The 24,571-nt window shown below is 59.0% G+C and overlaps 1 protein-coding gene across 4 annotated transcripts; it reads left to right on the top strand.

Annotated features, from left to right (window-relative positions):
• The first annotated feature begins 489 nt into the window (after window positions 1-489).
• Window positions 490-24,492, top strand: Plekhg5 (pleckstrin homology and RhoGEF domain containing G5). Of its 4 annotated transcripts, XM_071617291.1 has the most exons (22): window positions 490-571; window positions 1,211-1,287; window positions 14,696-14,825; window positions 15,777-15,882; window positions 16,215-16,275; window positions 16,630-16,721; window positions 17,106-17,242; window positions 17,527-17,672; window positions 18,186-18,395; window positions 18,467-18,658; window positions 18,974-19,069; window positions 19,742-19,792; window positions 19,890-20,039; window positions 20,379-20,489; window positions 20,587-20,736; window positions 20,819-20,956; window positions 21,101-21,220; window positions 21,886-22,018; window positions 22,116-22,231; window positions 22,326-22,495; window positions 22,866-23,633; window positions 24,010-24,492. In XM_071617291.1, the coding sequence occupies exons 1-22, from the start codon at window positions 568-570 to the stop codon at window positions 24,017-24,019; spliced, it is 3,168 nt and encodes a 1,055-aa protein (XP_071473392.1). In that variant the 5' UTR covers window positions 490-567; the 3' UTR covers window positions 24,020-24,492. The 4 variants fall into 4 exon arrangements, with proteins under 4 accessions (XP_071473392.1, XP_027803575.2, XP_071473391.1 ...); XM_027947774.2 differs by lacking the exon at window positions 24,010-24,492 and having other exon boundaries at window positions 22,866-23,637; XM_071617290.1 differs by lacking the exons at window positions 490-571; window positions 1,211-1,287 and adding an exon at window positions 9,403-9,533.
• The last annotated feature ends 79 nt before the right edge of the window (window positions 24,493-24,571 follow it).

Below are 24,571 nucleotides of genomic sequence, written 5' to 3'. Positions count from 1 at the left end.
AGTAGGAGACCAGACAAAACTAAGCCCGGCAATTAGAGGCGCCCCTGGGGAAGCAGGGGCGCCCCTGGGGAAGCAGCTGACACGTGGGGGCCTCCCGGGGCTCTGGGGATGCTCCGCTGCTTGGCCGGGTGCTGGTTATTTTGTGAAAATTAGTTTTCTGGGGACGAGTTGAGCCGTGGTCTCCTGGCATTTGCCCTCCAATACAGTTCTAACGATGCAGACCCCAGGACGGGCGCGGGGCCGCAGCGGCTGCTCGGGGCGCCGACCCCACCTCTCCCTGGGCCGCGGCGCGGGGGGCGGCCGGGCGGGCGGGTCCAGCCTGCAGCTCGGGGTCCGGCTCCTCGCCCCCGCAGGCCCTTCCGGGCCTGGAGAAGCGGCCGGGAGCAGGGTGGGCGGGACGGCACCTGGACACACCCCGCGGTTCCGGGGAGGCGCGGTGCGGGTCCCCGCGGCTCCTCCCGCCGCCACCTGCCCCGCCCCGCCTCCCGCCAGCGCCGCCGAGGCGCTCGGCCTCCGGCTCGTCCCGCTCGGCTCCTGCTCCCGGCGCCCCGGCGCGGCGCCGGCTCCATGGGTGAGTGCGGGGCGGAGGCCCGGGGCCCGCGCGCAGGCCGGCGAGGGGCCAGGGGCGCGGGCGGGCGGCGGCGGGTGGCGCGGGCCTCCCCTCCCCCTGCGTCCTGCCGCCCGGCCCTGCCCCCTCCGCCGCGACGCCCCGGCCCCCGGGAGGGGAGGCGGCTTGGAGGGGCCAAGTTCAGGGTCAGAGATGGCAGCAGGGAAAGGGGGTCACCCCAGGACTCTGCGGGGTGGCCATCCCTGGAGAGAGTGATGTGGAGGGCGGGGCGAAAGGGCATCTCGGACCCCTGGAGTGCCCCTCCCCCCAGCGCTGCTGGGATCCCCTGGAACTGGGGCCCCCGAGGTCACCGAGCTGCCCCCTCCCTCCACTCGTGGGACAGAGGGAGGGAGTAGCTTATTTCCAAAGACATTTCTCCCCATGGAATCTGGACAATTTCCCTGGGGAGCTGCAGCAAGAGACGGTCTCTGCAAACAGATTCCAGGCAGATAAGTTGGCATTTAAAAGAGAAAAGGACACTGACCTCCTTTGAAGGGAGGAGAGAGGAGACCGCCCCACCAGTCCCCTGGTTGGGAGGCCACAGAAGCCCAGGAGGGCCTGGGTGTCCCTGCCTGACGGATGCCCTCTGCTCCTCCTCCCCAGACGACCAGAGCCCAGCCGAGGAGAAGGGACTGCGCTGCCAGCACCCGGCCTGCATGGACAAGGGGCGGGCCGCCAAGGTAGGGAGGCTGGGCAGCGGGGGTCCTGGGGCAGAGGGGACGGGCTCGCACTGCCCTTTTCATCCAAGCCCCGGATGTCCATGGAGCCCTGGCAAGGGCACGGCAGCTGGGCAGCACTGTCCTCTGGATTCAGAGGTGGTAGGGCCACGGGGGCTGCTAGTACGGCAGAGGGGCTGCTCCTGGCTGAGGAAAAGCAGAGTTGGGGGACTTCTGAAGAACAGAGAGCCGCGTTTGGCTGCACTGCGGTTCCTGCCGCCCACCTGAGGGGCTGCAGCCCCGTGTCACAGAAGTGGTCCCCAAGGTTTTGTTCCAGTGACCACCAAGGGACTTGATGAGCCTGACCGTGGCCATGGGGATGCTAAAGGGAAGAGGGGGACAACTGGTCTTGGAGTTTGAGGGCTCAGGATGGTGCAGAATGTGAATCAGGGAAAAGGGGGCCAGGAAGAGGGGTCAGAGCAAACATAGTGCCTGGGTACTTCTGCTTATCCACACTGGGCTCTGCGCCACATGCTTTCTGTGCCTATGCACTGCCGTGGCAGCTCTGCAGGAAGGTATTGTAACTCTCTTTTGCAGATGAAGATACCAAGGTTCAGAGAGGTCCTGTGGATTGGCTCAAGCCTCATAGCTCATGAGAGATGGAGCCAGCCATAGAACCATGTTTTAGGCACCCTCCTCCCACATGTTTTGATGACAATAGTAATAATTGCTGCAACCCACTGTGTTGGGCCCAGACTCTAAGGACTCAGTGAATTTTCTCTTCCTTGATGGGTTCTAACCATATTCCCACATAGAGATGGGGAGACTGAGGCTCAGGGAGGTGAAGTGGCTACCCAAGGACAGATGGTCAGCAAGCAGGAAAGCGGGACTTGAACCCAGGGCCCACGTCTGTAATGCCAGAGCCCATGTGCCTAACTACTCTGCAGCTTAGCCCTGCCAGCTGCAGGAAATTTAAAATGCCACCCCTGCCACCCCCCCACCCGCTCCCCACCCCCCCACCAGACACATGCACATTCATCTTGTACAGGAGGACCATGGTTAGAAGGAACATGGAGGACTGTTCTGGGGGCGGGGAGAGGAGGGGGTTGCCTCCAGTTGCTGTGGTCACCGGGCATGGGGGCGGCTGTGATGTCAGATACAATCTGCTGGCTGCGATGGTGCCTGGCACTGGGCTCTGGTGCTGGCTGGTTGCCTCTCCCCCAGATGGGGGCTCCTGGCAACACACTGGCTCTGCTCCCCACAGCAGACCTCCTGCCAGGGCTCCAAAGTCCTGAGGCCTCTGCCTGACCTCGGGGGTGACAATAGGGCAGAGGCACAGTGTTCCAGTTCCTCCCCTGGGCCCTGCTTCCAGGGCAGGTCCCCAAGCGGCTGTGGACAGGGATAAGGGTGGGAGGACCCAGGCTCTGAAGAGATGAGGCCTCTGAGAAGAGAGATGATTGGAGGGGCCCGGCAGCAGCCGCCACAGGGTGGTCCAGTCTGCAAAGGGGGAGTCTGAGCCCTGTCACTTCTGCGACCTCCATGAGCCAAGTGCTACAGACTGATTTCAAGAAGAGAGATGCCTGAGTGATCAGTCAGGGGGCCAGTCAGGGAGGGTATCTTGGAGGAGGGGGCCTCTGGTGGTAGTAGGAACAGGGATAGGCAGAGTGGAAGGCGGGGACGGGGGGGGGGTGGGGGAGCTGCCACAAATGCACAGGTGGAGAATGAAAGGAGGCCAGGGACACTCGGGTTTTGTGAAGAGCAGAGAATAATTTTGGGTGCAGTGGTGCACCCCTGTAATCCCAGCTACTTGGGAGGCTGAGGTAGGAGGATTGAAAGTTCAAGGCCAGCCTCAGCAACTTGGTGAGACCCTGTCTCAAATGAAAAAATAAAAAGGACTGGGGATGTCGCTCAGTGGTGGAACACCCCTGGGTTCAATCCCCAGTACAAGAGATAAATATATACATCAATACCGTTGAAGATAGAACCTGTTACTGCCCGAGCACATTTATAGCCAGGCAGGGTCTTAGGCCTTTGAACTGGTTGCATGAATCTCATGAAAGCCTCAGGGAAGAAGCATCACCCTTATTACCTTGTACCTGTGAGGAAACCAGGGCCCAGAGAGGGGAAGGAACCTGCCCACCGGCACAGCATGACCAGCAAGTTCACCTACAGGGAGACTTGAACCATTCTTAACGCTCTCCAGCCACTCAAGGAATGGCTAGCAGGAAGGGCCATCTGCAAACAGGGAGGGACTCGGGAGGTTCTGTTGGACTCTCCTGGGTGCCTGGACTTCTCAGATGAATTAGCTGCCCCACCCCTACCTCCTCCTGCCCCTGGAGTTCACAGTGGGGTGGGATGGGCAACCAGGATGGGATTCCTGGGGAAAGCAACTGGATTCCTGGGAAAAGGAGGTAAAGAGGTGAAGGAAAACGGGAAGAGTAGGGGATGGGGACCCGGGGCCATAAATAGCAGGTGAAGCCAGGGGCCATGGGAGGGGACTTGAGGAGAGGGAGGCAGGCTGGACCAGGAGCACCCTGTATGTCCAGGTGAGAGGTCTGAACTGCATGCTCCAGAGACCCCAGGAGAAAAGTGGTGTCCCTGCCCGTCTCCAGGATGAAGATACTCATAGCAAGTCACACCTGTGAGCTCCAGGATCAGCCCTACACCTTGCAGCTGTGTGGCCCTGGGCATGTCATTGTACCTCTCTGAGCCTCAGTTTCATCTGGAAACAGGCATCAAACTTTTGTGTTGAGGATTAAGAGAGACCCATAGAGAGGGCTTTGCAGAGAGCCCATCATGCCATAGATATTCACGGAGCACCAACTGTGAGCACAGAGCTCATCCCCAGCATGGGAGAGAGTCACCCCTAGACTTTGGGGTCACCACATTTGAGGGGACAAAAGACTTGAGGGTGTTGGTCCTGGCGGGCATAGTGCTCCAACAAAGGTAAGATCCTAGCAGCCATGGTTGTTCAGTGCCCACCACGAGGCACCAGAGGAGCACCTCCAGGCCTCCTCCCACCCAGACAGGAGAGACCACTCCTTCACCACGTGATAATGGAGGACCCCAACAGCTGGATGGAGAGCCCGACTACCAGGCTCTACCTGGTCTGCCGGCCCTCAGCGTTCCCATTCCCAGGGAGTAGTCAGGGGGCAAGGGAGGTGACTTTTCCTCCTTGGCTCCCAAGGCACTAGTTCTGGTTGATATGGGGAAGAGTTTCCAGCATCGCGTGCGGCTGCCCCTGGGCATATTCAAGCAGGTGGCACCAAGAGGCCTGGGAGTTCCCTTCCAGCATAACAGGGCAAGGGGCAGGGATGAGAGGGGTCCACCGGGTGTCAGATGAAGGCCAGTGGGCTCTGGGCAGAGGGGAGGAGTGGGCCAGTCAGAGAAGCCACACAGGACCGGCCTGTTGTCCCGACAGTGCTTTGCCAGGAAAAGACAGAAGACCAGGTGCCCTTGGGAATAGCCAGGTTTGGGGAGCTTTGGGAGTGGCTGGTCCCTCTAGCTGTAGCCAGGCTGTGGTCTTATCTACATCTGAAGGGGCTGGGCTTTGCCTAGGTAATTTTGGGGACCGGGAACAAAGGAAGGCCTGGGGCACCTGGCTCATCAAGCAGGGACAGAGGAGACAGCTGCCCTTCTGGGGTCCAGCCCCAAAGAGTCAGCGACTGCTAGGAGGGCCCTGGCAGTCTGAGGTCCTGAACTGGGAAGGGGCCAGAGGGAAGGCAGAGGCTTCAAAGCGCAGGAAAACGCTGCGGACTGAGCCTCGCCCCCGCCCCGCCCCCTCGGCCGGGAGCAGTGCGGGGAGAGGGCCCTTCCCCCAGGCCTGAGCCTGGTTTTTCTAAACTCTGGCTGCAGGGAGAGCGGAACTTCAAAGGACTGACGGCCCCCTTGCCAGCCATGCCAGGCGGGGGCCAGTTAAAAAGGAAGGGCCCCCGAGAAGGACTGCGTTTCTGGGGCACTGCGGAGGGACAGTTCAGAGAACAGCCATTGATGGAGCAGAAGGAGCCTGGCTTGGCCTGTGGGTCCCTTCGCCTGGGCCCCTGGGGAGTCCTCTGGCTGGTCAGGGCAGCTGCCTTCGCCGGCCCTCGCCCCTGCACGGGTGAGCATCTGTCTTCAAGTCCAGGTTAATGACCAGGGACTTAACTTTCCGGAGATCTGTAAAGGGCTGGGCCCCTCTGGGACAGCGGTGCCTCCAACCCACTCCCCGAGCCGGCCTCCTGCCACCATCTGGCAGGGTTCAGGCGCCTGGCCCTTCCTGGGGCCCCTGTGCACCCCAACGTCACCTGTGGCCTACTGCGATTTCCCTGGGTCTGTGTCCCTAGTCCTGTGGCCACTCCAGTACCCTCGCCCAGCCCCAACCACAGGCAGGTGACCTGTGTCTCTAGGTGAATCTCCCTGGATGGTGGGGGAGGGTCTGGGCACCATGATCCCCTGAGTTAATGGTCAGAATCCCAAGTCTAGGGCCCCACAAGGTTCTAATAGGGTCCCCACTGGCTCCATTTCCATTTACTTGAGTTCGGAAGGGTCTCACTCCTGCCCCACGGACTCCAGTAGTCGGCCCAGTGGTGTGCACATGAGGAGTCTGTGGGACTGTGGCCTTGTTGGCTCTGCGGGGGATCCTGGAGCGGCCTAGTCTTGTCTGGTGGTTGAGTCTAGTGCCACTTACCCAGCTCCATCAGGAAGACCCCCGTCAGTCCTCTAGAAGCCAGCAGGGGGCGCAAGAGGCTGCACCTGGGATAGTTTGGGGAGATGGGAGGGGCATCCATGAACCCAAGGGAGACCTTGGCCTGTGGAAGACCAGAAAATGGGGGCCAAAAGGGTCCGTGGCCCTACAATTCCCCAATAACCTTTCTCAAGCTTGGTGTGGCAGTCCCCTGGTGTGTATTCCTAGTCCCTGTCCCTTGGCCAGGGACACCCCAGGATCTGTCAGCCATCCTTATGTAGTAAATTCTGGAAAAATGGCCTGTGTTCTGGTCACATGGAGATTGCTGCCCAGTGTGGGAAGGGCCCCAGATCCTTTCTTCAGTTCCCTCTCAAGAAGCCTTCTGGGTGGCACTGGGGAAGTGGGTACCAGGTGCTCTCATGGGTCTGGCACATTCCCACAGGGTTCAGCAGAAGAGTTCACAGCCCCTTCCTCTTCCCTTAGCCTCCATTCTGTGCCGGGACCCCCCCAGAGGACAGGGCCTGTGGGGTGGCCTAGCCTGCCGAGAGGTCTTCTGGGCCCACTTCTGCCTTAGTAAATGCTCTGCCTCTGAATGGGTGTTGGGACCCAGAGGACAAAGAGTGAGGCCCAGGCTGAAGGAGGGAGGAGCCCGTGGGCCTTGTGCAGTGAAGACAGATGTCCCGCCTGGCCAGCCTGCCCGTGCATGCGGGCTCCACCCTTGGATTTCTGAGGTGGTGGGTGGGCCTTGGGGCCAGCAGGCTCCCAGGATAGTTTATTGCTGCTGGAGAACCCCCGGACAAGGGTATCCCTCCACCAGGGAGCCCCGGCTCCTGGTTGTAGGCCAGTTTGCTGTGGGTGGAATGAGGAGCTGCTGTTTGTCCCCACCCCTGACCAGCTGGATCCCAACCATCATGGGGCAGGATGCTCTGGGTTACCCTTTGCTTTTTGGGGCCAGGGAGCTGGTGCTAGGGGAGAATGGCCTGGGGCAGGGGATGCCTTGGAGACCAGGATTCCTCAGCCTTAGCATCTGGTTTCTGAGTATCAGTTTCAGCAAGCCAGCCCTGGCTGGCCTGGGCTGGGCTGGGGAGAGGCTCCCTCCCCAGGGAGTCAGGGGCCAGGACTTCTTGGGCCTGCTCAGGTACCCATTTCCCCACCTAAGTGCTGCTGACCTTGGGGCAAGTCCCACACCCTCTCCCTAGCTTATTCCTCTGTCAAGTTGGGGTAGTAACGTGTCTTCTTCCTGGAGTCTCTGAAAGGAGGAATGGGCTTTGCACAAATTCCTGGAACAGGTGTGGTGGCACTTGGCAGTGCTCAGTGGAGGGTAGCTGTCTGCCTGTGAGGCAGGGGCCAGGGGCTGCGGCAAGATCACCAGGATTTGAAATGGAAATTTACCTGTCCAGGCCCAGCAGGCCAGAGGTCACAGATCCTAAGAGGAGGGAGAGACCCTTTGGTCTAGCAGGGGGGACGCTGTGTTGACTGTTGGTCAGAAAGTGATATCCTGGTTGAGGTGACCCTATCCCTAAGTTCTGCTGTGGCTGAAGAACCTTCTTTTGCCTTCATTCAGCCATTCTTTGATCTCACCTACATGGAGAACACCCCTGTGGGCCAGTACCATGGAAAGACCTGAGGACACGTGAGCCAGCTAGCCACGATCCTGGCCTCTGTCAAGGACATCCTAGTGTGCAGTAGCACATGCCTGTGATCCCAGTGACTCAGGAGGCTGAGATAGGAGGATTGCAAGTTTGAGGTCAGCCTCAACAATTTAGCAAGGCCCTAAGCAATTTAGGGAAACCCTGTGTCAAAAATAAAAAAGGCTGGGGATTGGGGCTGGGGTTTGGCTCCGTGGTAGAGCGCTTGCCTAGCATGTGTGAGGCACTGGGTTCAATTCTCAGCACTCATATAAATAAATGAAATAAAGGTGCATTGACAATTAAAGAGTATTTAAAAGAAAGGAAAAAAAGGCTGTGGATGTTGCTCAGTAGTTAAGCACCTTTGAGTTCAATCCCTGTACACAGGGGGAAAAAAGAAGCTAGGAAGGAATGAATTCAACTTCAGGTGATTATTTACATGTGGTGTTAAGAATCGAACCCAGTGCCTCATTCATGCCAGGCAAGTACACTACTACTGAGCCACTGCCCCAGTTTTTTTTTTTTTTTTGGGGGGGTGGGGGCTTGGGGAGGTAGCATTAAGTTGGAGCCCGGCGCCAGCCATTTGAAGATCAGGGGTGCGTGGAGTTCTAGATAGAGCGTGCAGGGTGAAGGCCCTGAGTTAGGTGAATTGTTAGGGACCACCAGCAGGAAGGCCAGCCACCGTGACCATCCTCTGGGCCCACCTAGGAGGCAAAGTGGGAGCCAAACCATGGTGGGATTTTATTCCAAGCAATTTTCAAAAGACCTGCCTGGCTGGGCACAGTGGCTGTAATCCAAGCTAGACGGGAAGCTGAGGCAGAAGGGTTGTAAGGTCCAAGCCAGCCTGGACAATTTAGCAGTGAACCAGCTAGCCACGAAAAAAAAATTTTTTTAAAAGGCTGAGGATGTAGCTCAGAGGTAGACAGACTGCTTGCCTGGCGCATGCAAAGCCCTAGGTTCAATCCCCAAGAAGGTACACACACACACACACACACAGATCTGCCTGTGGTGTGGACAATGGATGACTTGGCCTTTGGGAGTGGGGGCTCTTGAAGCCTCCTGGCCCCTGATAAACTGCTGCCCCCTCAAAACCATCTCACAGACCCTTGCTCCTCACTCTCTGCATGTATCCAGGTGGAGGAGGAGCTGTCTAGGGGTGGGTGGGCTGGGTGGCCCTGACTGGGTACTGAGGAGTATCCCCAGGAGGCCATTACAGGACTGGAGTCGAGGTCTGGTTTTCGGCCCTGCCAATACCCTTTTAGGTCTCTGTGTCACTTCATCCCCATGTGATGAGTGGGGATAATAGTGCCTACCCGCTTCCTGGGACTGAGTGTGAAAGCGCTCAATGGGCACCTAGTGGGAACCCCGCACCCCATCCCGGCTCTGCTCGGCGCCCCCTGGCGGTGGGGACCCCGCCTGGAGCAGAGGGACCTCTAGCAAAGCCCAGCTGGGCTGTGGGCTTCCTGACCGCGGGCCCGCACCCCCCAGCCGCCCCTACTCCCGGCCCACCCCTCCGCGCCATCCCGAGGGGTCCGGGACCTCGCGCTGGGCCAGCGCTGCGCGCGGGGCTGGGATGACCCTCGGGAAGGCCTCTGGGCGCAGGATGTGGCGGCGGCGGGAGGCTGGGGTCCGAGCGGAGGGGCGTCCCCGGCTGCGCGCGGACACGGACCCTCCGGGAGCCCTGGCTGGGGGGGGGCGGCGTCTCCGGGACAAGGGCGGGGGGGCGTGCGCGGGCGCCGCGGGGTGGCCCTGGCCCCGGCCCCGCGTCCCGCGCTCGGCCGGGCGGGCGCGGCCGCACAATGGCAGGAAGCGGGGCTCCGCGCGTCGTCCGGCGCAGACCGCCGCTTCCTCCGGCCGCCATGGGGACAGGGCCCGGCGTCTCCGGGCGCCAAGCGGCCTCCAGGCCGGGCCTCGCGCCGCCTTCCCGGGAGCCCGAGTCCCTGTGCGTCGGGGGTCGCGCCCGCGCCAGCGTTGGCCAGGTAGGGCGGGGGCGGGGCGGGCCCCAAGCGGGAGGGCGCCCCCCGCCCAGCGGGCCCCTTGTGCCCGTCCTGTGTGGGGACACACCTGCGTCCCGGGCCCTGGACGGGTCCCAGCCCCGCGCCCTCTTGGGCACACAGTCCTCCCTTCTGCCTGTGGCCAGTCCTATGTGAGGGGGAGCCTGGCTCCCGGTGCCCCTGGGCGGCCTTGGCTGTGCTCCCAGGCCCCGCCACCCTCCCACCTCCCTTGCTATTAGGAAGGCCATCGCCTTTGGAGGTGTGGGATCTGCCCGTTCCGTGGTTTGCATGGGGTGGGGTCTCCCCTGGGGACTTCTTGTACCCCACCTGGGGCTCCTCCTGGGCTGTCAGGGGTGCCTACCCTCAGGGGTGTTGGTGGGCAGGCAGGAAGGGTGGGGAGGGGCACCCAAGTCTGAGAGAAGGGTCCAAGAACCTGGCTTGGGGGACAAGGCAACTCAGCTTAAATGTTGGGGAGACTCCTGGCCCTTTTTGGAGCTGGGGAGGCCTGTGGTTTGGACATGGGCTGTGAGGAAGTGGGGAGGGGAAATGATCCAAAGGAGCTCTGCCCACCCCAGCCTCAGCCCCTCAATTGGGCTCCTGGTTCTCCCTGGCAGGCTTGTGTGTGTGTTCCTGCACCTTGCAGCTGGGTCCTCAGCCAGATCTGCATGGTTAAGTCTGGAAATACCTGGTTCAGGTCCTAGTCCTGAGCTTCATGGTGAAGCTGGTGTTTATTACCCTGGGGGTGCCCACAAGACTGGAGGGGTGAGGTTTTGGTGCATTGTAGCTGCAGCCATGGTGGTGGTGTTCACCAAAGCTCATTGCAGGGCTGGGGAGTGACTCTCCAGGCCCTCAAGGGAGCCTAGTGCTTTATAGTAGGTGCTCAATAAATATTTGTTGAACACTGAATCTGCTGTAAGGAGTGGATCTTTGTGTGAAATCTGCTGTTTATTGGATTGGTTTAAAAACATGACTGTGGCACAGAGTCAGAGACTTGGGCTGAAAGGATCCCAGGGACCCCCCTCAGGACCCTAAAGGCACTTGCCAGCCATCTCCTGCCCCCACACACCCACTATGGGGCTGGGGCCTGGTTGGCCTGCAGCGCCACCCACACTGGCACCTAAGCTGCTAGGGTTAGGAAGAGGTTAGAGGGGGAGCCTGTGCCAGGCTAGCTGCCCAGGCTGGGTGCAGTGCAGGGGTGCTGAGCTGGGAGACTGGGGACCTCCTGGGAAGAGGGGCTGAGTAGTGTCTTTATCAAGAGGAGATGCTGGGAGCCTGGGGCCCGAGTCTGCAGAGCCAGGCTTTGGCAGCAGTGCCTGGGGTGGGGTGGGGTGGGTGAGTGAGGCAGTAAGTTAAGGCAGGAGCCAGGAACAGCTGTAGTGGCTGAGACCCACACCCCTGCTTCAGGCCCTGATAACCACTTGTGAGGGGCACAGGAGTGGGGTCATCTGGCGCTTGGGCTGCCAGCAGCAGTCTGAGTTATAGTGTCCATTGCTGCCACCCAGGACCCAGCTCCACAAAAGGTAGACCCCTTAAGCAGGATCACCCAGTGATCACCGTTTCTGTGCCCTGAACCCTTTTCTGTGTAATGGAGGAGTGAGGAACAGAGGGCCAAAACAATGAGCATCAAATGAAGATTAATTTCTCCTGTCCACAAGGCCCCAGGGCTCACATGTGTCCTGTCTCCTCCACTCATCTCTCTTCTCAGATGCCTGAAATGGTATGAGTGTGATTAAAATCTGGGATCTAGAGTCACATACATTGGCTTCAAGTCCTGACTCCATTGGCTATGTGACTGTAGGTAAATGACTTAACCTCTCTGAGCCTTACTCTTCTCTTAGATAAAATAGGTCCAATAAGAACCCCCTCTCCCAGGAGGAGAGGGTGACACATGTAAGACCCTCAGTGCAGCCCCAGACACATGAGGATGGAATCACCAGTGGACCTCAACCTTCCCCACCTCCTCTTAACCTCCCATCTCCTTCCTGGGGTCAGTTTCTCTGCTGTCCAGGCCACCTTTGCCCTGTCGGTTATCTTGGAAATCTCTGATCTGGCTCTCCTCAGCCAAAAACTCTTCAGTGCCTCTCCACTTTCCCAATTAATAAGTTAATCAAGTGTAGTTGAGGGCTGTGAGTCAGACAGGTGAAGACGTGCAGTTGCGTCGGTGTGGAGGCAACAGAGTGGAGTATGGAGATGGTCAGGAGAGAAGGGAGCAAGGTCAGGGGCAGAAGGGCAGGAGGTGGCTTTGCAAGTGAAGATCTGCAGGAGAGGAGGCAGGGGTACACGCTTTGCCATCTGGGGGACCAGCAAATGCCAGGTCAGAGAACAGACAGGAGGCCGGCAGGTGGGGCAGAGCAAGCCAGGACAGACGTGTGGGACAGGGCACGTCTGGCTTTTGTGGGTGTGAGATGGGAGCCGTTGGAAGGTTTAGAGTGGATGGAATGTGACTCCTCTTCGCACATGTTCACTCTGGCTCTCCATGGAGAAGTGGTGGGCAGAGCTGGGGAGAAGAGTTGGGAGGCCACTGATGCCATCTGGCTAAGTGACAGGGGCATCGGTGGGTGTTGAGGTTATGGAAACTAAAGATACAGCCAGCAGAGTTTTCAGACTGACTCGGTGGAAGTCCAGAGTAACCCCAAGATTTTTCGCCCAATGTATTAGTTTCCTGGAGCTGCTGTAACAAATTAGCACAGCTGGCTTTAGAACAAGAGAAGTTTGGGGCTGGGGTTGTGACTCAGTGGTAGAGCGCTCGCCTAGCATGCCCGAGGCACTGGGTTCCATCTTCAGCACCACTTAAATGTAAAACAAAGATATTGTGTTCACCTAAAACTTAAGAATAAACATTTTAAAAAAAAACACGAAAAATTTATTGAGTTATTTCTGTCTTATGAGACAGGATCTGGCTTTGTCACCCAGGCTGGCCTTGAACTTATGATGATCTCTGCCTTGGCCTCCCAGGTAGCTAGGGTTGTAGGTATGTGTCAACATGCCAGGTAGGAAAAGGGACTTTAGAGGATGCAGTAAGATCCCCAGTGGCCTGTAATCTCAGCAGCTCGGGAGGTTGAGGCAGGAGGATTGTGAGTTCAAAGCCAGCTTCAGCATAAGTGAGGTAGTAAGCAACTTGGTGAGACCCTGTCTCTAAATAAAATATAAAATAGGGTCGAGGCTGTTGCTCAGTAGACAAGTGCCCCTGAGTTCAACCCCCAGTACCAAAAAAAAAAAAAAATCCCCAAATGATCAGTTGTCAGGGAGCACTGAGTCAGTAGAGTCCCAATCCAGACACTCAGCCTGAAACCATCTAGGGCCAATCTACATGGGGCTTCCTGCCAGGCCACTAGCTGGAAACTTACAAATGTCAGGTTATGAAAGACCCCCTTCTCCTCCCCGCCAAAACAACAACAACAAAAAGCTCTTGGAGAATTCACTGGTCAAGGAGTGAAGAGAGAGCCGTGGTCCTGTGCAGACCTCATCTGGACTCTGGGTGAGGAAAGCCCCACAAAGGACCTACCTTAGACAGCCGAGAGCCTGAGAGAATCAGAAGGAATATCCGTACAGGGCCTGGTTCTCAAGTGTGTCCACTGTGTGGGGTTTTGCAGGAAACATCCTTGAGCTGCCGGGTAGCGTACCACTGTAGCCCCAGCTACTGGGGAAGCTCAGGCAGGAGAATTGCTTGAGTGCAGAAGTTCAAGACCATCAGGGGCAGCATAGTGAGAGCCTGTTTAAAAAAACAAATTCTTATTCTCAGGCCATGCCATATTTCTGCATCAGAGCAAGGAGTGATGAGAGTGAAGTCAGATGTGACAGTGATTGACACTTGTGTGGATGTCATTGTGCTATTATTCTTATAACTTTCAGTGGGCTTGAAAAAAAATTTTTTGGGGGGCTGGGGATGTGGCTCAAGCGGTAGTACGCTTGCCTGGCATGCGTGCGACCCGGGTTTGATCCTCAGCGCCACATACAAACAAAGATGTTGTGTCTGCTGAAAACTAAAAAAAAAATTTAAAAATTCTCTCTCTCTTAAAAAAAAATTTTTGGTACCAGGGATTGAGGGTGCTTCACCACTGAGCCACATCCCAGCCCTTTAATTTTTTATTTTGACACAGGGTCTCCCCAAGTTGCTAGAGCCTTACTAAGTTGCTAAGGCTGGCAGTGAACTGTGATCCTCCTTCCTCAGTGTCCCTTGTCACTGGGATTACAGGCATGTGCCACTGTGCCCAATGAGGTTTGAAATATTTAAAAATGAAAACTAGGAAACAGAATGGGAGGCAAGGCCTGGGAAGTGGTGATTGTGGTGAGTGTGGACACAGACACAGTTGCGCTGTGGAGGGAAGGAGCAGGGGCTGGCGGGGGAGTGCGGCCGGCTGGGTCCAGCAGTGCTCCTGAGGTGGAGGGCTCCTGGAGCTGTGCCGGACTGTGGTCCTGTGTTGTGGAGGGACACTTGGCCGTGCAGGAGAAGGGGGAATCTGAGCAGCATCCCTGCATCCCTGGGGGAGGGCCTGGGAGGGAGGCTGCCTGAGACTGGATTGGGACCGGCACGCAGTGACCGGACATGCGGGTCTCCTGCTGCTGGCTTGTTTTTCTGGAATAGCAGGAAGCAGAGTGACCACAGTAGGTTAGGCTGGGCCATTGGAGGTTAGAGGGCAGAGAAGACCTGACAGTCACCCTGGAGGATGGAGGAGGCAGGCCCAGTAAATCTAGGTGCCAGTCAGCAGCAGTGCTGTGTGGACCCCAGGTGACTGTTCCACAGCTCTACCCTGTGCCGTTAGGGCCTCAGAATTAACGACAGAAGGCAGGATGGGTGGAGGGCTTCGCCAACACCAAACTGGCCAAACCAAAGAGCATTCCCAAGCTCCATCTTGGGGGTCTTCCTGCCCGGGCCCCAGGAAGAGGCCCTGGTTGCCAGCCTCATGCTTGTTGCTCGAGGTCTCCTCCAGGGCAGGCCTTGCTTCTCTCTGCCTTCCTAGGAATGGGCACACGGCGGGTGCTTGGGGAAGGTTTGCCAAATGAATTCACATGGGCAAAGCATCAGGTGCCCGTGGGAATGGCTGGCTGGGTGAGAGGGCCAGCCACAGCTGGGCACTGCCACGGTCTGGGCGGCACCTGTGCCTGCCCGTGGAGCCCTGACCCACCCTCCCCTTCTCCACCTGCAGGTGTGCCATCACGCAGACTGTCAGCAGCTGCACCGCCGGGGGCCGCTCAACCTCTGTGAGGCCTGTGACAGCAAGTTCCACAGCGCCGTGCGCTATGATGGGCACGTCCGCTTCGACCTGCCCCCACAAGGTCAGCAGGAGAGGGCCCCTGCTGGCCCGGAGAGTTCCTGGGCAGCTCTGGGGTGGGGACAGTGTTTTGGTAACCCTTGGAACCTTGACAGGGTCATCAGGAGGAAGAGAGTCATCTGTAATCCAAATACGTGGCAGTTCTTTTGTTTTAGCAAGACAGACCCTCCAGGGCCAGTGCCCATCTCGAGGGCAGGCCTGTGTCTCCCCGTGCTGTGTGGCCCAGACCAGCTGGAGAAAGTCCCCTTTCTTCTCCTTCTGCGGTCCTCAGGGCAGGGACTTCCGGGCAGATCCTCCAGGCAGAGGCAGGTGGGGTGGAGGCAGGTCAGAGGACCTGTGGTAGGAAACAAGGAACCCCTCTGGCTGAGAGGGCCTGCCCGCCCCACCTCTGAAGGCCGTCCCAGGCCTGTGCAGCAGTGCTGGCCCTGCTCTCCCTCCCACATGACCACAGGTGTTGTCCATGCAGAGTGGTGAGGGGATGCCTGAAAGGAAGATCCATGGACTTTGGTCCCTGCCTGCAACGATCCCAGCACCTGGGGTGTCATCCTGGGGTACCTCTTTGTGTCTGAGGGATAGATGATCATGAACAATCCATCTCTGCCGGGCACGGCGGTACACGCCTGTAATCCCAGCAGCTCAGGAGGCTGAGGCAAGAGGATGTCGAGTTCAAAGCCAGCCTCGGCAATGGCAAGGCGCTAAGCAACTCAGTGAGACCCTGTCTCCAAATAAAATACAAAATAAGGCTGGGGATGTGGTCGAGTGTCCCTGAGTTCAATCCCTGGTACACACACACACACACAAAAGACCTCCATCTCCTTGAAGACCTGAAGGACCCTAGCAACTTGGTGAGGGATTCCAGGGGTCACAGACTGTCCCTCTGGAGGTAGCCATGTTCAAGGACTAAGGAGGGGTCAGGGAGGGAGAAGGTGCAACTCTCTACCCCTTTTCTTCAAAGGCTCTGTCCTAGCCCGGAATGTGTCCACCCGGTCATGCCCCCCACGTACCAGCCCTGCGGTGGACCTGGATGAGGAGGAGGAGGAAAGCTCTGTAGATGGCAAGGGGTAGGTGGGGGGGGGGGGTGGGCAGAGCAGAGACCATGGGGGAGAGCCCCAGGCACCAGCTGCTTTGGCACCTTTCGCAGGAGGGCCGGGTGACAAACTCCTCCCACCCCTGTGGATACCCTGGTTCCTGGAGGAGGCTGTCCCAGCCTGGGCCAGCCTGCAAGGTGTCTGGGAGCCTACTCCCACGCCTGACTGGGTAGCATTGTGTGAGCCTGTGTTGGCCACCAGAGGGCGCACAATCCCATGTGGGACCTGCCAAGGCCCCACTCATATCCTCTCCTGGTGAGGGCCCACCCCCACCTCCCAGATCTGCCTTCACTTTTTCCCTGAAGGGACCGGAAGAGTACAGGACTGAGGCTCTCCAAGAAGAAAGCAAGGAGGAGACACACAGATGTGAGGAGCCCCCAGGGCCGGCAGAGGGAGTGCCCAGACAGTGCCTGCCCCTCCCAGGCCCTTTCCTTTCCCCTAGGCGGGGCCTCCCCACTCTGAACTCTAGGATGCGGGATGGGGTCCGGAGTGAGCGTGTCCCTTCCTTGCCACTGTACCCTGCAGCCAGCACTGCCCTGGCTCTGGCTGAGGTTTCTCCAGGAGCTCCTTGGGCAGGAGGGCACTTGTGGCCTCCCAGGGACAGAGGAGGGCTGGGAGACCCCTGGCCTTCACCTGCCTGCTGGGCTTTCCCTCCTGGGATGGGACTGGTAGGAGATGAGGGCTGGCAGTGGAGAAGCTGATAGACCCCTGTCATCACAGGACCCCAGCAAGGAGTGCTTCACCTTGAAGTTTGACCTGAACGTGAATATAGAGACAGAGATCGTGCCGGCTCTGAAGAAGAAGTCGCTGGGGTAGGGCTCAGTGTTGCCGGGGGAGGAGGTGGGGCTGGGGCCAGTGAGGCCTCCCTAGTTGGAGGCTCCAGGTCTGTGTGTGTGTGTGTGAGAGAGAGAGAGAGAGAGAGAGGGAGAGAGAGAGGTGGCTGTGAGTCTCCACCTCTGGGCAGTCCTGTGTGGATGATCGTACCTGTGCAAGAGACCAGGAGAGGGTCTGTGCATCTGCATTCCAATCCTGTGTGCAGGGCCTGGTCCCAGTGTACCTGTGAAGGCGTGCGTGTGCTGGCCTGTGTGCTCCCTGGGGACAGGAGTCTGCCCATGCCTCCCTTTTCTGATAGGGAGGTGGGTGGAGAGGGGTCTTGCATAATTGTCCTAACACACACATTTCCCTCTTGGGGATAGGGAGGTGCTGCTGCCCGTGTTCGAAAGAAAGGGCATTGCACTGGGCAAAGTGGATATCTACCTCGACCAGTCCAACACGCCCCTGTCCCTCACCTTCGAGGCCTACAGGTTTGGTGGACACTACCTTCGGGTCAAAGGTGAGCAGCAGGCTTCACAGTAGCCGGGTTGCTAGGACCTGGTGGTGCCTCCTCTCGGAGATGGGAGCCCTTTCCAGGCTCAGCTTCCCATTGGCTGTGGCCCTGAGCAGGCTCATTACCATACAGGTGTCTCTGCCGGGGCTGGTGGCCAGTGCTGGCAGGGTGGGGCTGTGGGAGGAGGGCAGCTGGGCCTGGGCTCAGATCCTCTGGGAAGAGAGGACTGGGGCCTCACCTCCCTCGGACCCAGGCACTGAAGACCTCTTTTTGCTCCCACACCACCCCAGCCAAGCCAGGGGATGAGGGCAAAGTGGAGCAGGGTGTGAAGGATTCCAAGTCCCTGAGCCTGCCAATCCTGCGGTCGGCCGGGGCCTGGTCCCCAGCACTGGAGCGTGTGGATCCCCAGAGCCGCCGGGAGAGCCTCGACATTTTGGTGAGGAGGGGCTGTCAGCGCTGGAAGCAGGACAGCTTAGAGGGAAGTCACTCTGAGTCCCTCACTGTCCACTCTTGGGGTTTAACTTCCCCTTCTGGAAGATGGAGCCAGCTGTGAGCCTAGGGCTCCTCTCTGAATTTAGCCACAGGTCTTGTCTCTGAGTTTTCTGCTGCCCAGGGAGTCGGAGAGTGTGTGTGTTCATGAGCCCGTCTGTGCTCAGGAGTGAGACCTCACATGGCACGGGCCCCATTTAGAGCAGTACTTGTTGGTGCCTTTGAGTGTGTGTATAACTGTTCCTCCCACCTGCTCTGTGCTTATGGCTGGGGGATGACAGTTGGGCGAATCTGTCTGCACCTTCCAGCCCTCAGAAGTCCAGGTTTCAGGAGAGCTGACACCCAGGGCCAGGCGTAGAGACCCTCCCACATCCCAAGCTGGCCTGAGGTCCTGGGAATCCCTGTGAGGTGGGGTCACAGAGGCTGGTCAGGCTGGCCTTGACCTCCGTGCTCTCCCTAGGCACCTGGCCGCCGTCGCAAGAACATGTCAGAGTTCCTGGGGGAGTCCAGCCTCCCGGGGCAAGAGCCCCCCCTGCCCTCCAGCTGCTCTCTACCCAGTAGCAACAGCAGTGGCACTAGCAGTGGGGGCAGTGACAGCTGGAAGAACCGGGCAGCCAGTCGCTTCAGTGGCTTCTTCAGCTCAAGCCCCAGCACCAGTGCCTTTGGCAGGGTATGTGGCCCTGTGGGCTCCAGGGGCAGGGCAGCTGCTGGCCCTGACCCTGACAGTGGGTCTCCTCCTAGGAGGTGGACAAGATGGAGCAGTTGGAGGGCAAGCTGCATGCCTATGGCCTTTTTGGGCTGCCCCGGCTGCCCCGGAGGCTGCGCTTTGACCACGACTCCTGGGAGGAGGAAGAGGAAGATGAGGACGAGGATGAGGATACTGCGTGCCTCCGGCTGGAGGACAGCTGGAGGGAGCTCATTGATGGGCATGAGGTGGGTGCAGCTGCAGCCTTCCCGTCCCTCCTAGCGTATGAAAGGGGGATAGCCCTTATGAGGACCCAGTGACAGGATCTTCCATAAAATGGCCCCAAGAGGCTGTCCCCACTTTGGGGGAAATAAGCTGTGTGAAAATGGTGCGGGGCTTGACTGTTTTAGTGGGTGTCTTGATGTGATGGTGAGAGTGGCCTGCCTCCTCCAGGACCTCTGTGTCCCCATCAGGAAATCGAGGACTTCCATGCAGGGTTGCCCACCCCACCTTGCCCTGCCTAGCCCTGGGCTCCTAGTTGACTTGCCCTGCCCTCCCTCTAGAAGCTGACCCGGCGGCAGTGCCACCAGCAGGAGGCAGTGTGGGAACTCTTGCACACGGAGGCCTCCTACATCAGGAAACTGCGAGTGATCACCAACGTAAGTGGGGGCCTCCATCCTAGCGTCCACCTCACCTACCTGCCGCCCTGGTCTCTTTCTAGGTGGACTCTCAGCTGAATCTGGGGTTTTGCAGAAAGAGCAGGTACCCAACAACAAAGGGAGCACAGGAAAATCAGAGAGGGGCTGCCCCCCCCCCCCCCAGGAACAGGTGATTCCACAGGCACCTGGGAGGGGGCTTCAGGCAGATTGGGCAGGTTAAGCTGAGTGAACACAGGTGAGGCCTCATTCTCTCCTTCAACGCTGCTTCTGAACACTGGTGTGTGCCAGGTGCCAGGGGCCCACACCCTACATGAAGCAGGATGTATAGGCACTGTGGGGGTTCCAGCTCAGGGAGGGGAGCACCTGCCCTGTGCCTGGGGGTTCAAGAAGTCTTCCTGGAAAGAGGATTCACCCTCTAAGGCAAAACCTGAGGCTGGGCCAGGGCAGAGGAGAGGATCCAGGGGATGCTGCAGGGATAGTCTCCCCCGCTGTCCTCCAGGTGGGGCGAGGGCAGGTTGACCCCCAAGAGGGCCACGGGGGCCTTGGAGCTCCCAAATGAGAAGACCAAATGGTGCTCCCGCTCCCTCCTTATCCCTGATTCTGGCCTTCGTGGAAGGGAGCCTGAGTCTGGGTGGGGCTTCAGGTCCGCTGCAGCGTCCCCTGTCCCCACAGTTGTTCCTGTGCTGCCTTCTGAACCTGCAAGAGTCTGGGCTGTTGTGCGAGGTATGGCCTGGCCTGGGAGCGGTGGCGGGGGAGGTACTGGGAAGGGGGCGGGGCCAGGATTGTGGGGCGGGGCCGACCCACCTTCCGCCCTGCGCAGGTGGAGGCGGAGCGTCTGTTCAGCAACATCCCAGAGATCGCTCGGCTGCACCGCGCACTTTGGGGCAGTGTGATGGCTCCGGTGCTGGAGAAGGCGCGGCGCACGCGGGCCCTGCTGCAGCCTGGGGACTTCCTCAAAGGCTTCAAGATGGTACGCGCAGGGTCGGACGCAGGCGAGGCCACTGAGGCAGGGTTGGGGCATCCAAGACTCCATGGCCTAATCCCGTGTACTTGTTGCCCTCAATTCCCTCTGACCAGTGACCCCGGGTGACCCCTGTGGGAAGTATGTGAACCCCGCCTTGGCCATCCACCCGTGCACCTGGCCACGGTAGTCTCAGTAGTCAACCTCGCTGAGGCGCCGTTTCCTCACGTGGAAACGGGAATAATAAGCTTTCGGGACCCCTGGTGGTCCCGAAAGCACTGCGAGGCCTGGGCCGGTCCACAGGGAGTGCGGGCTCACAGGTGCTGTGGTGGTTCTCCCCTGGGTCAGTTCGGGTCGCTGTTCAAGCCGTACGTCCGATACTGCATGGAGGAGGAGGGCTGCATGGAGTACATGCGCGGTCTGCTGCGGGACAACGACCTGTTCCGCGCCTACATCACGGTGAGAGCCGGCCGGGCGCTGGGGGTGCTGCGGCTGGGCCGTGGGCTCCCGCTGGCTGGGCGGGGCCCGATTTGAGTCCCGCCCCCTCTGGCTGCAGTGGGCAGAGAAGCACCAGCAGTGCCAGCGGCTGAAGCTGAGTGACATGCTGGCCAAGCCCCACCAACGGCTCACCAAATACCCTCTGCTGCTCAAGTCGGTGCTGCGGAAGACCGATGAGCCCCGCGACAGGGAGGCCATTGCCACCATGGTAACCCAACAGTGGGTAGGGTCTCCTCCAGCTGTCTGTCCCTCCCTGTCCCCGGGCCTGAAGCCACACTGCCTGTCCCCAGATCAGCTCGGTGGAGCGCTTCATCCACCACGTGAACACATGCATGAGACAGCGACAGGAGCGGCAGCGGCTGGCGGCCGTGGTGAGCCGCATCGATGCCTATGAGGTGGTGGAGGGTAGCAACGACGAGGTGGACAAGGTGGGCACGTGTGTCTTTGGGAAAGGGCCTCCGTCCTGCTGGGAAGGAGGAAGGGCCAAATGGCAGCCGGGGGTGATGCTGGCCTCCTAGCTGAGGTGGGCGCTCAGATCCTAACCTTCCCTACACCCACACCCCCATCCCCAGCTCCTGAAGGAATTTCTGCATCTGGACCTGACAGCACCCATCCCTGGTGCCTCCCCAGAGGAGACACGGCAGCTGCTGCTGGAGGGGAGCCTAAAGATGAAGGAGGGGAAGGACAGCAAGGTGACTTAGGGGCTACACCCCCCCTGCTCTGCCCCACCCTCCTTGCCCCTTTGGTGTGGGCCACCCTTCTTGGGGACCTCATGGGCCGCAGCTAGTGGTTCTCAGCTGCAGAGTCCGTTCAGTGGTGACCCAAGAACTAGCAATTTTTGTAGCTATGGTGATGGACGGTGGTCTGCAAGCAATTTACTCTTTACACATACACAGCAGGGTCATAGCCATAGAGGTGGGCAGGAGGGGCATGGTCTGTAAAGGCCAGGAACTGCCCAGGGCCTTGCTTACTGTGCTGCTCAGGCTTTCGGCACTGGGTAGCTGAGAGTCTAAATCACACATTGTGATTTAAAAATCACCTTCCTTTTCTTCTCTTTAATGTAAACTGGTTGAAATAATTCAGAAATGTGTGTCTCAGAGAAAATCATCTTTCTCTGAATTTTAAAGATTGACGGGGGCAGGGGGGGTGCAGAGGTATCTGACAAAAACCTAGTGCTCCTGGTGTACTCCAGTGCTCCCAGCATCCTGCAGTTTCCCGGTGCTCCCCGCATAGTGTTCCTAGTGCTCCCAGTGCTCCCAGCACTCCCTGCATACCGCAGTGTTCTCAGTGCTCCTAGTGCTCCCAGCACACTGCAGCAAGCCCAGGACTCTGACCCTCTCCTGCTCCCCGACCCTAGATGGATGTGTACTGCTTCCTCTTCACTGATCTGCTCTTAGTGACCAAGGCAGTGAAAAAGGCTGAGAGGACCAAGGTCATCAGGCCACCACTGCTGGTGGACAAGATTGTGTGCCGGGAGCTGCGGGACCCTGGTGAGGAGCACTGGCCCCTGCTCCTGGGCTGGGGCTGGGGCTGCAATGGGAGGGGCTCTGATCTCGACCAACATTGATGTGGGTCTTTCCTGACCAGGCTCCTTCCTCCTCATCTACCTGAACGAGTTCCACAGTGCCGTGGGGGCCTACACATTCCAGGCTAGTGGCCAGGCCCTGTGCCGAGGCTGGGTGGATGCCATTTACAATGCTCAGGTGAGAGCATAGTGGTGTGAGGGTAGGCAGGCCAGACTGGAGGCTGCTGGTCCCAGTCCATTCTACCCCTGTGCCCACTCACTCCTACCTTCAGAACCAGCTGCAACAGCTGCGCGCACAGGAGCACCCAGGCAACCAGCAACCTCTGCAGAGACTGGAAGAGGAGGAAGAAGAAGAGGAGGAGGAAGGTGAGAGCAGCACTTCGGCTGCCAGCTCCCCTACCATCCTGCGCAGGAGCAGCAACAGCCTCAACTCCCAGCACTGGTAAGTTTGCCCAAGACCACACAGCAGGCCATGTGCCCCCGCCAAGGACTCATGCTCTCAGCCATTGACACCCAGCCATGGCCCCTTCTGAGGAGCCTCATGTGGTAAACATGCAAGGGGATGTCGGAGGCAGCTCAGAACCCACCAGGGTCCAGGCAGGGAGAACAGTTTCTAATTTGAGTGTCAGCTTTGATCTCTTAGTGGTGGCTGCCTGGAGCCCTGTGCTGAAGATTCTTAGACCAGAAAAGAGTGTTGGAATCCATTATTGTCTGTTGTGGGCCCAGAAGCTTGAGGAGCTCTGAGCCTTGAGATCTGTTCCAGGCCTTCTAGGCTTCCTCTGGTTGGGCTGACCCTCCTCCTGGCCCCACAGTGCTTCGGATGGCTCCACTGAGACCCTGGCCATGGTTGTGGTGGAACCTGGGGAGATGCTGTCCTCTGAGTTTGATGGTGGCCCCTTAAGCTCCCAGTCGGATGAGCCCTCTCTTACCTCCACTGCTTCATCGATCACACCCACCAGCGAACTGCTGCCGCTGGGCCCAGTGGATGGCCGCTCTTGCTCCATGGACTCTGCCTACGGCACCCTGTCCCCCACCTCCCTGCAAGATTTTTCAGCTCCAGCCCCTGCGGTGGAGCCAGTGCCCCAGCCCACAGAGTTATCACAAACTCCTTCACCCCCACCCTCGCCCCGCCTCCGCCGCCGCACCCCTGTCCAGCTGCTGCCCAGCCTGCCTCGCCTGCTCAAGTCTAAATCTGAGGCCAGCCTCCTCCAGCTGCTGTCTGGGGCTGCCACCTGTGGAGGACCCCCAGCTCCCAGCCGCAGCTTGTCAGAGCTCTGCCTGGCCACTGTAGCTCCTGGCACTAGGACTCAGGGCTCTGCTCAGAAAGCTGGACCTGGCTGGGATTGCCAGGCAGCATGCATACCTGGCAGCAGCCCTGAGTCTCCAGAGCCTGGGGACAGAACCAGTTGTCTGCCTGGGGAGCCTGCAGGCCCTGCCAGGAGGAGGTACAGAGAGCCACCCTCTCCCAGGGTCCAACCTGAGCCCCCACCAGGGATCTCTGTCCAGCACAGGAAGTTGACTCTGGCCCAGCTCTACCGAATCAGGACCACCCTGCTGCTTAATTCCACTCTCACTGCCTCGTGAGTGGCCTGGCTGGCGTATGGGACAGGTGGCTTAGTGTGCTGTTGTTGTACTAAGTTCTGGTAGTGGGTAAAGGCATGGTGATGATAACTGGGAACATCAGCATTTGGGGATGGGATAGAGAGGAGCCTTAGACTCAATCCCACTGCCTGTCTCCTCCACTGGAGGAGCTGGTCCCACTGAAGTGGGCCGCTCCGAGGGCAAATGCTGGGGCCTCTTACATGGAGGAGCTTGGGCAAGCCGCGTAATCCCACTGCCTGTAGGTGTCTCCGGCAGGTAGCAGTGAAGGGAACTAAGGATCGTGGTGGGGGGAGAGGGTGACCAGAGCCACTCCAAATGGCAGCAGCCAAGGAAATTGTCTCCCTACCCTTGCAGGGAAGTCTGAGCAGATGGAGGCTTCCAAGGTGCCACTGACCAAGGGACAGCAGACAGCATGCTTCTGGGGGTGCGGCACCTGCTTCACCTGCTGCCTCATGTGTGCATGAGCCTGAGTGTCAGTCAGGACCCCAGCTACCACCCCAGGGCTGATTTGCACTTTGTCGGACTGGATGAAGTGGAGGAGGGCTCAGCAGAGCCTCAGGCCTGGGCAATAGTACCCTCTCCACACACCTGCCCAGGAAGTCCCTTGTCCCTTACTCCTGAAGTTACCATCTCTAATCCTCTGGGTTGGGCTCCCAGGCTCCTCTTCCCATGGCCACTCTCATCTGTCCTCAAATGGGATGCACCCTAGCCCCCAATCCCCTCTTTCTCTCCTTCCCAGTCCTGCTGGCCACCTCAGGCTTGGGTTGGCTCTGTGTAAAGCTGCATATTTATTGAGCTTTGTTCTTTTATAAAGACTTGTATATACTCCCCTGGAAAGAGTCCTGTGCTTCTGGAGCCCACCCCTTCCTGCCTGGAGCACACTTGAGCTCCCGGCGGTTCCTCTCTGTGCTCTGTG

Source organism: Marmota flaviventris, chromosome 10 (assembly GCF_047511675.1).
Source record: "Marmota flaviventris isolate mMarFla1 chromosome 10, mMarFla1.hap1, whole genome shotgun sequence".
Classification (NCBI taxonomy): Eukaryota; Metazoa; Chordata; class Mammalia; order Rodentia; family Sciuridae; genus Marmota; species Marmota flaviventris.
Note: the sequence above shows the minus strand (reverse complement) of the source record. Positions and strands in the feature narration are given on the sequence as shown.

Bases quoted from the DNA above. Each gene is read 5' to 3' on its own strand.
- Plekhg5 (XM_071617290.1), top strand. From the start codon at position 9,414: ATGGGGACAGGGCCCGGCGTCTCCGGGCGCCAAGCGGCCTCCAGGCCG. The intron at 16,276-16,629 runs GTGAGGAGCCCC...CTGTCATCACAG, and splicing joins CAAGGAGGAGACACACAGAT to GACCCCAGCAAGGAGTGCTT. The intron at 19,070-19,741 runs GTAAGTGGGGGC...CTGTCCCCACAG, and splicing joins AACTGCGAGTGATCACCAAC to TTGTTCCTGTGCTGCCTTCT.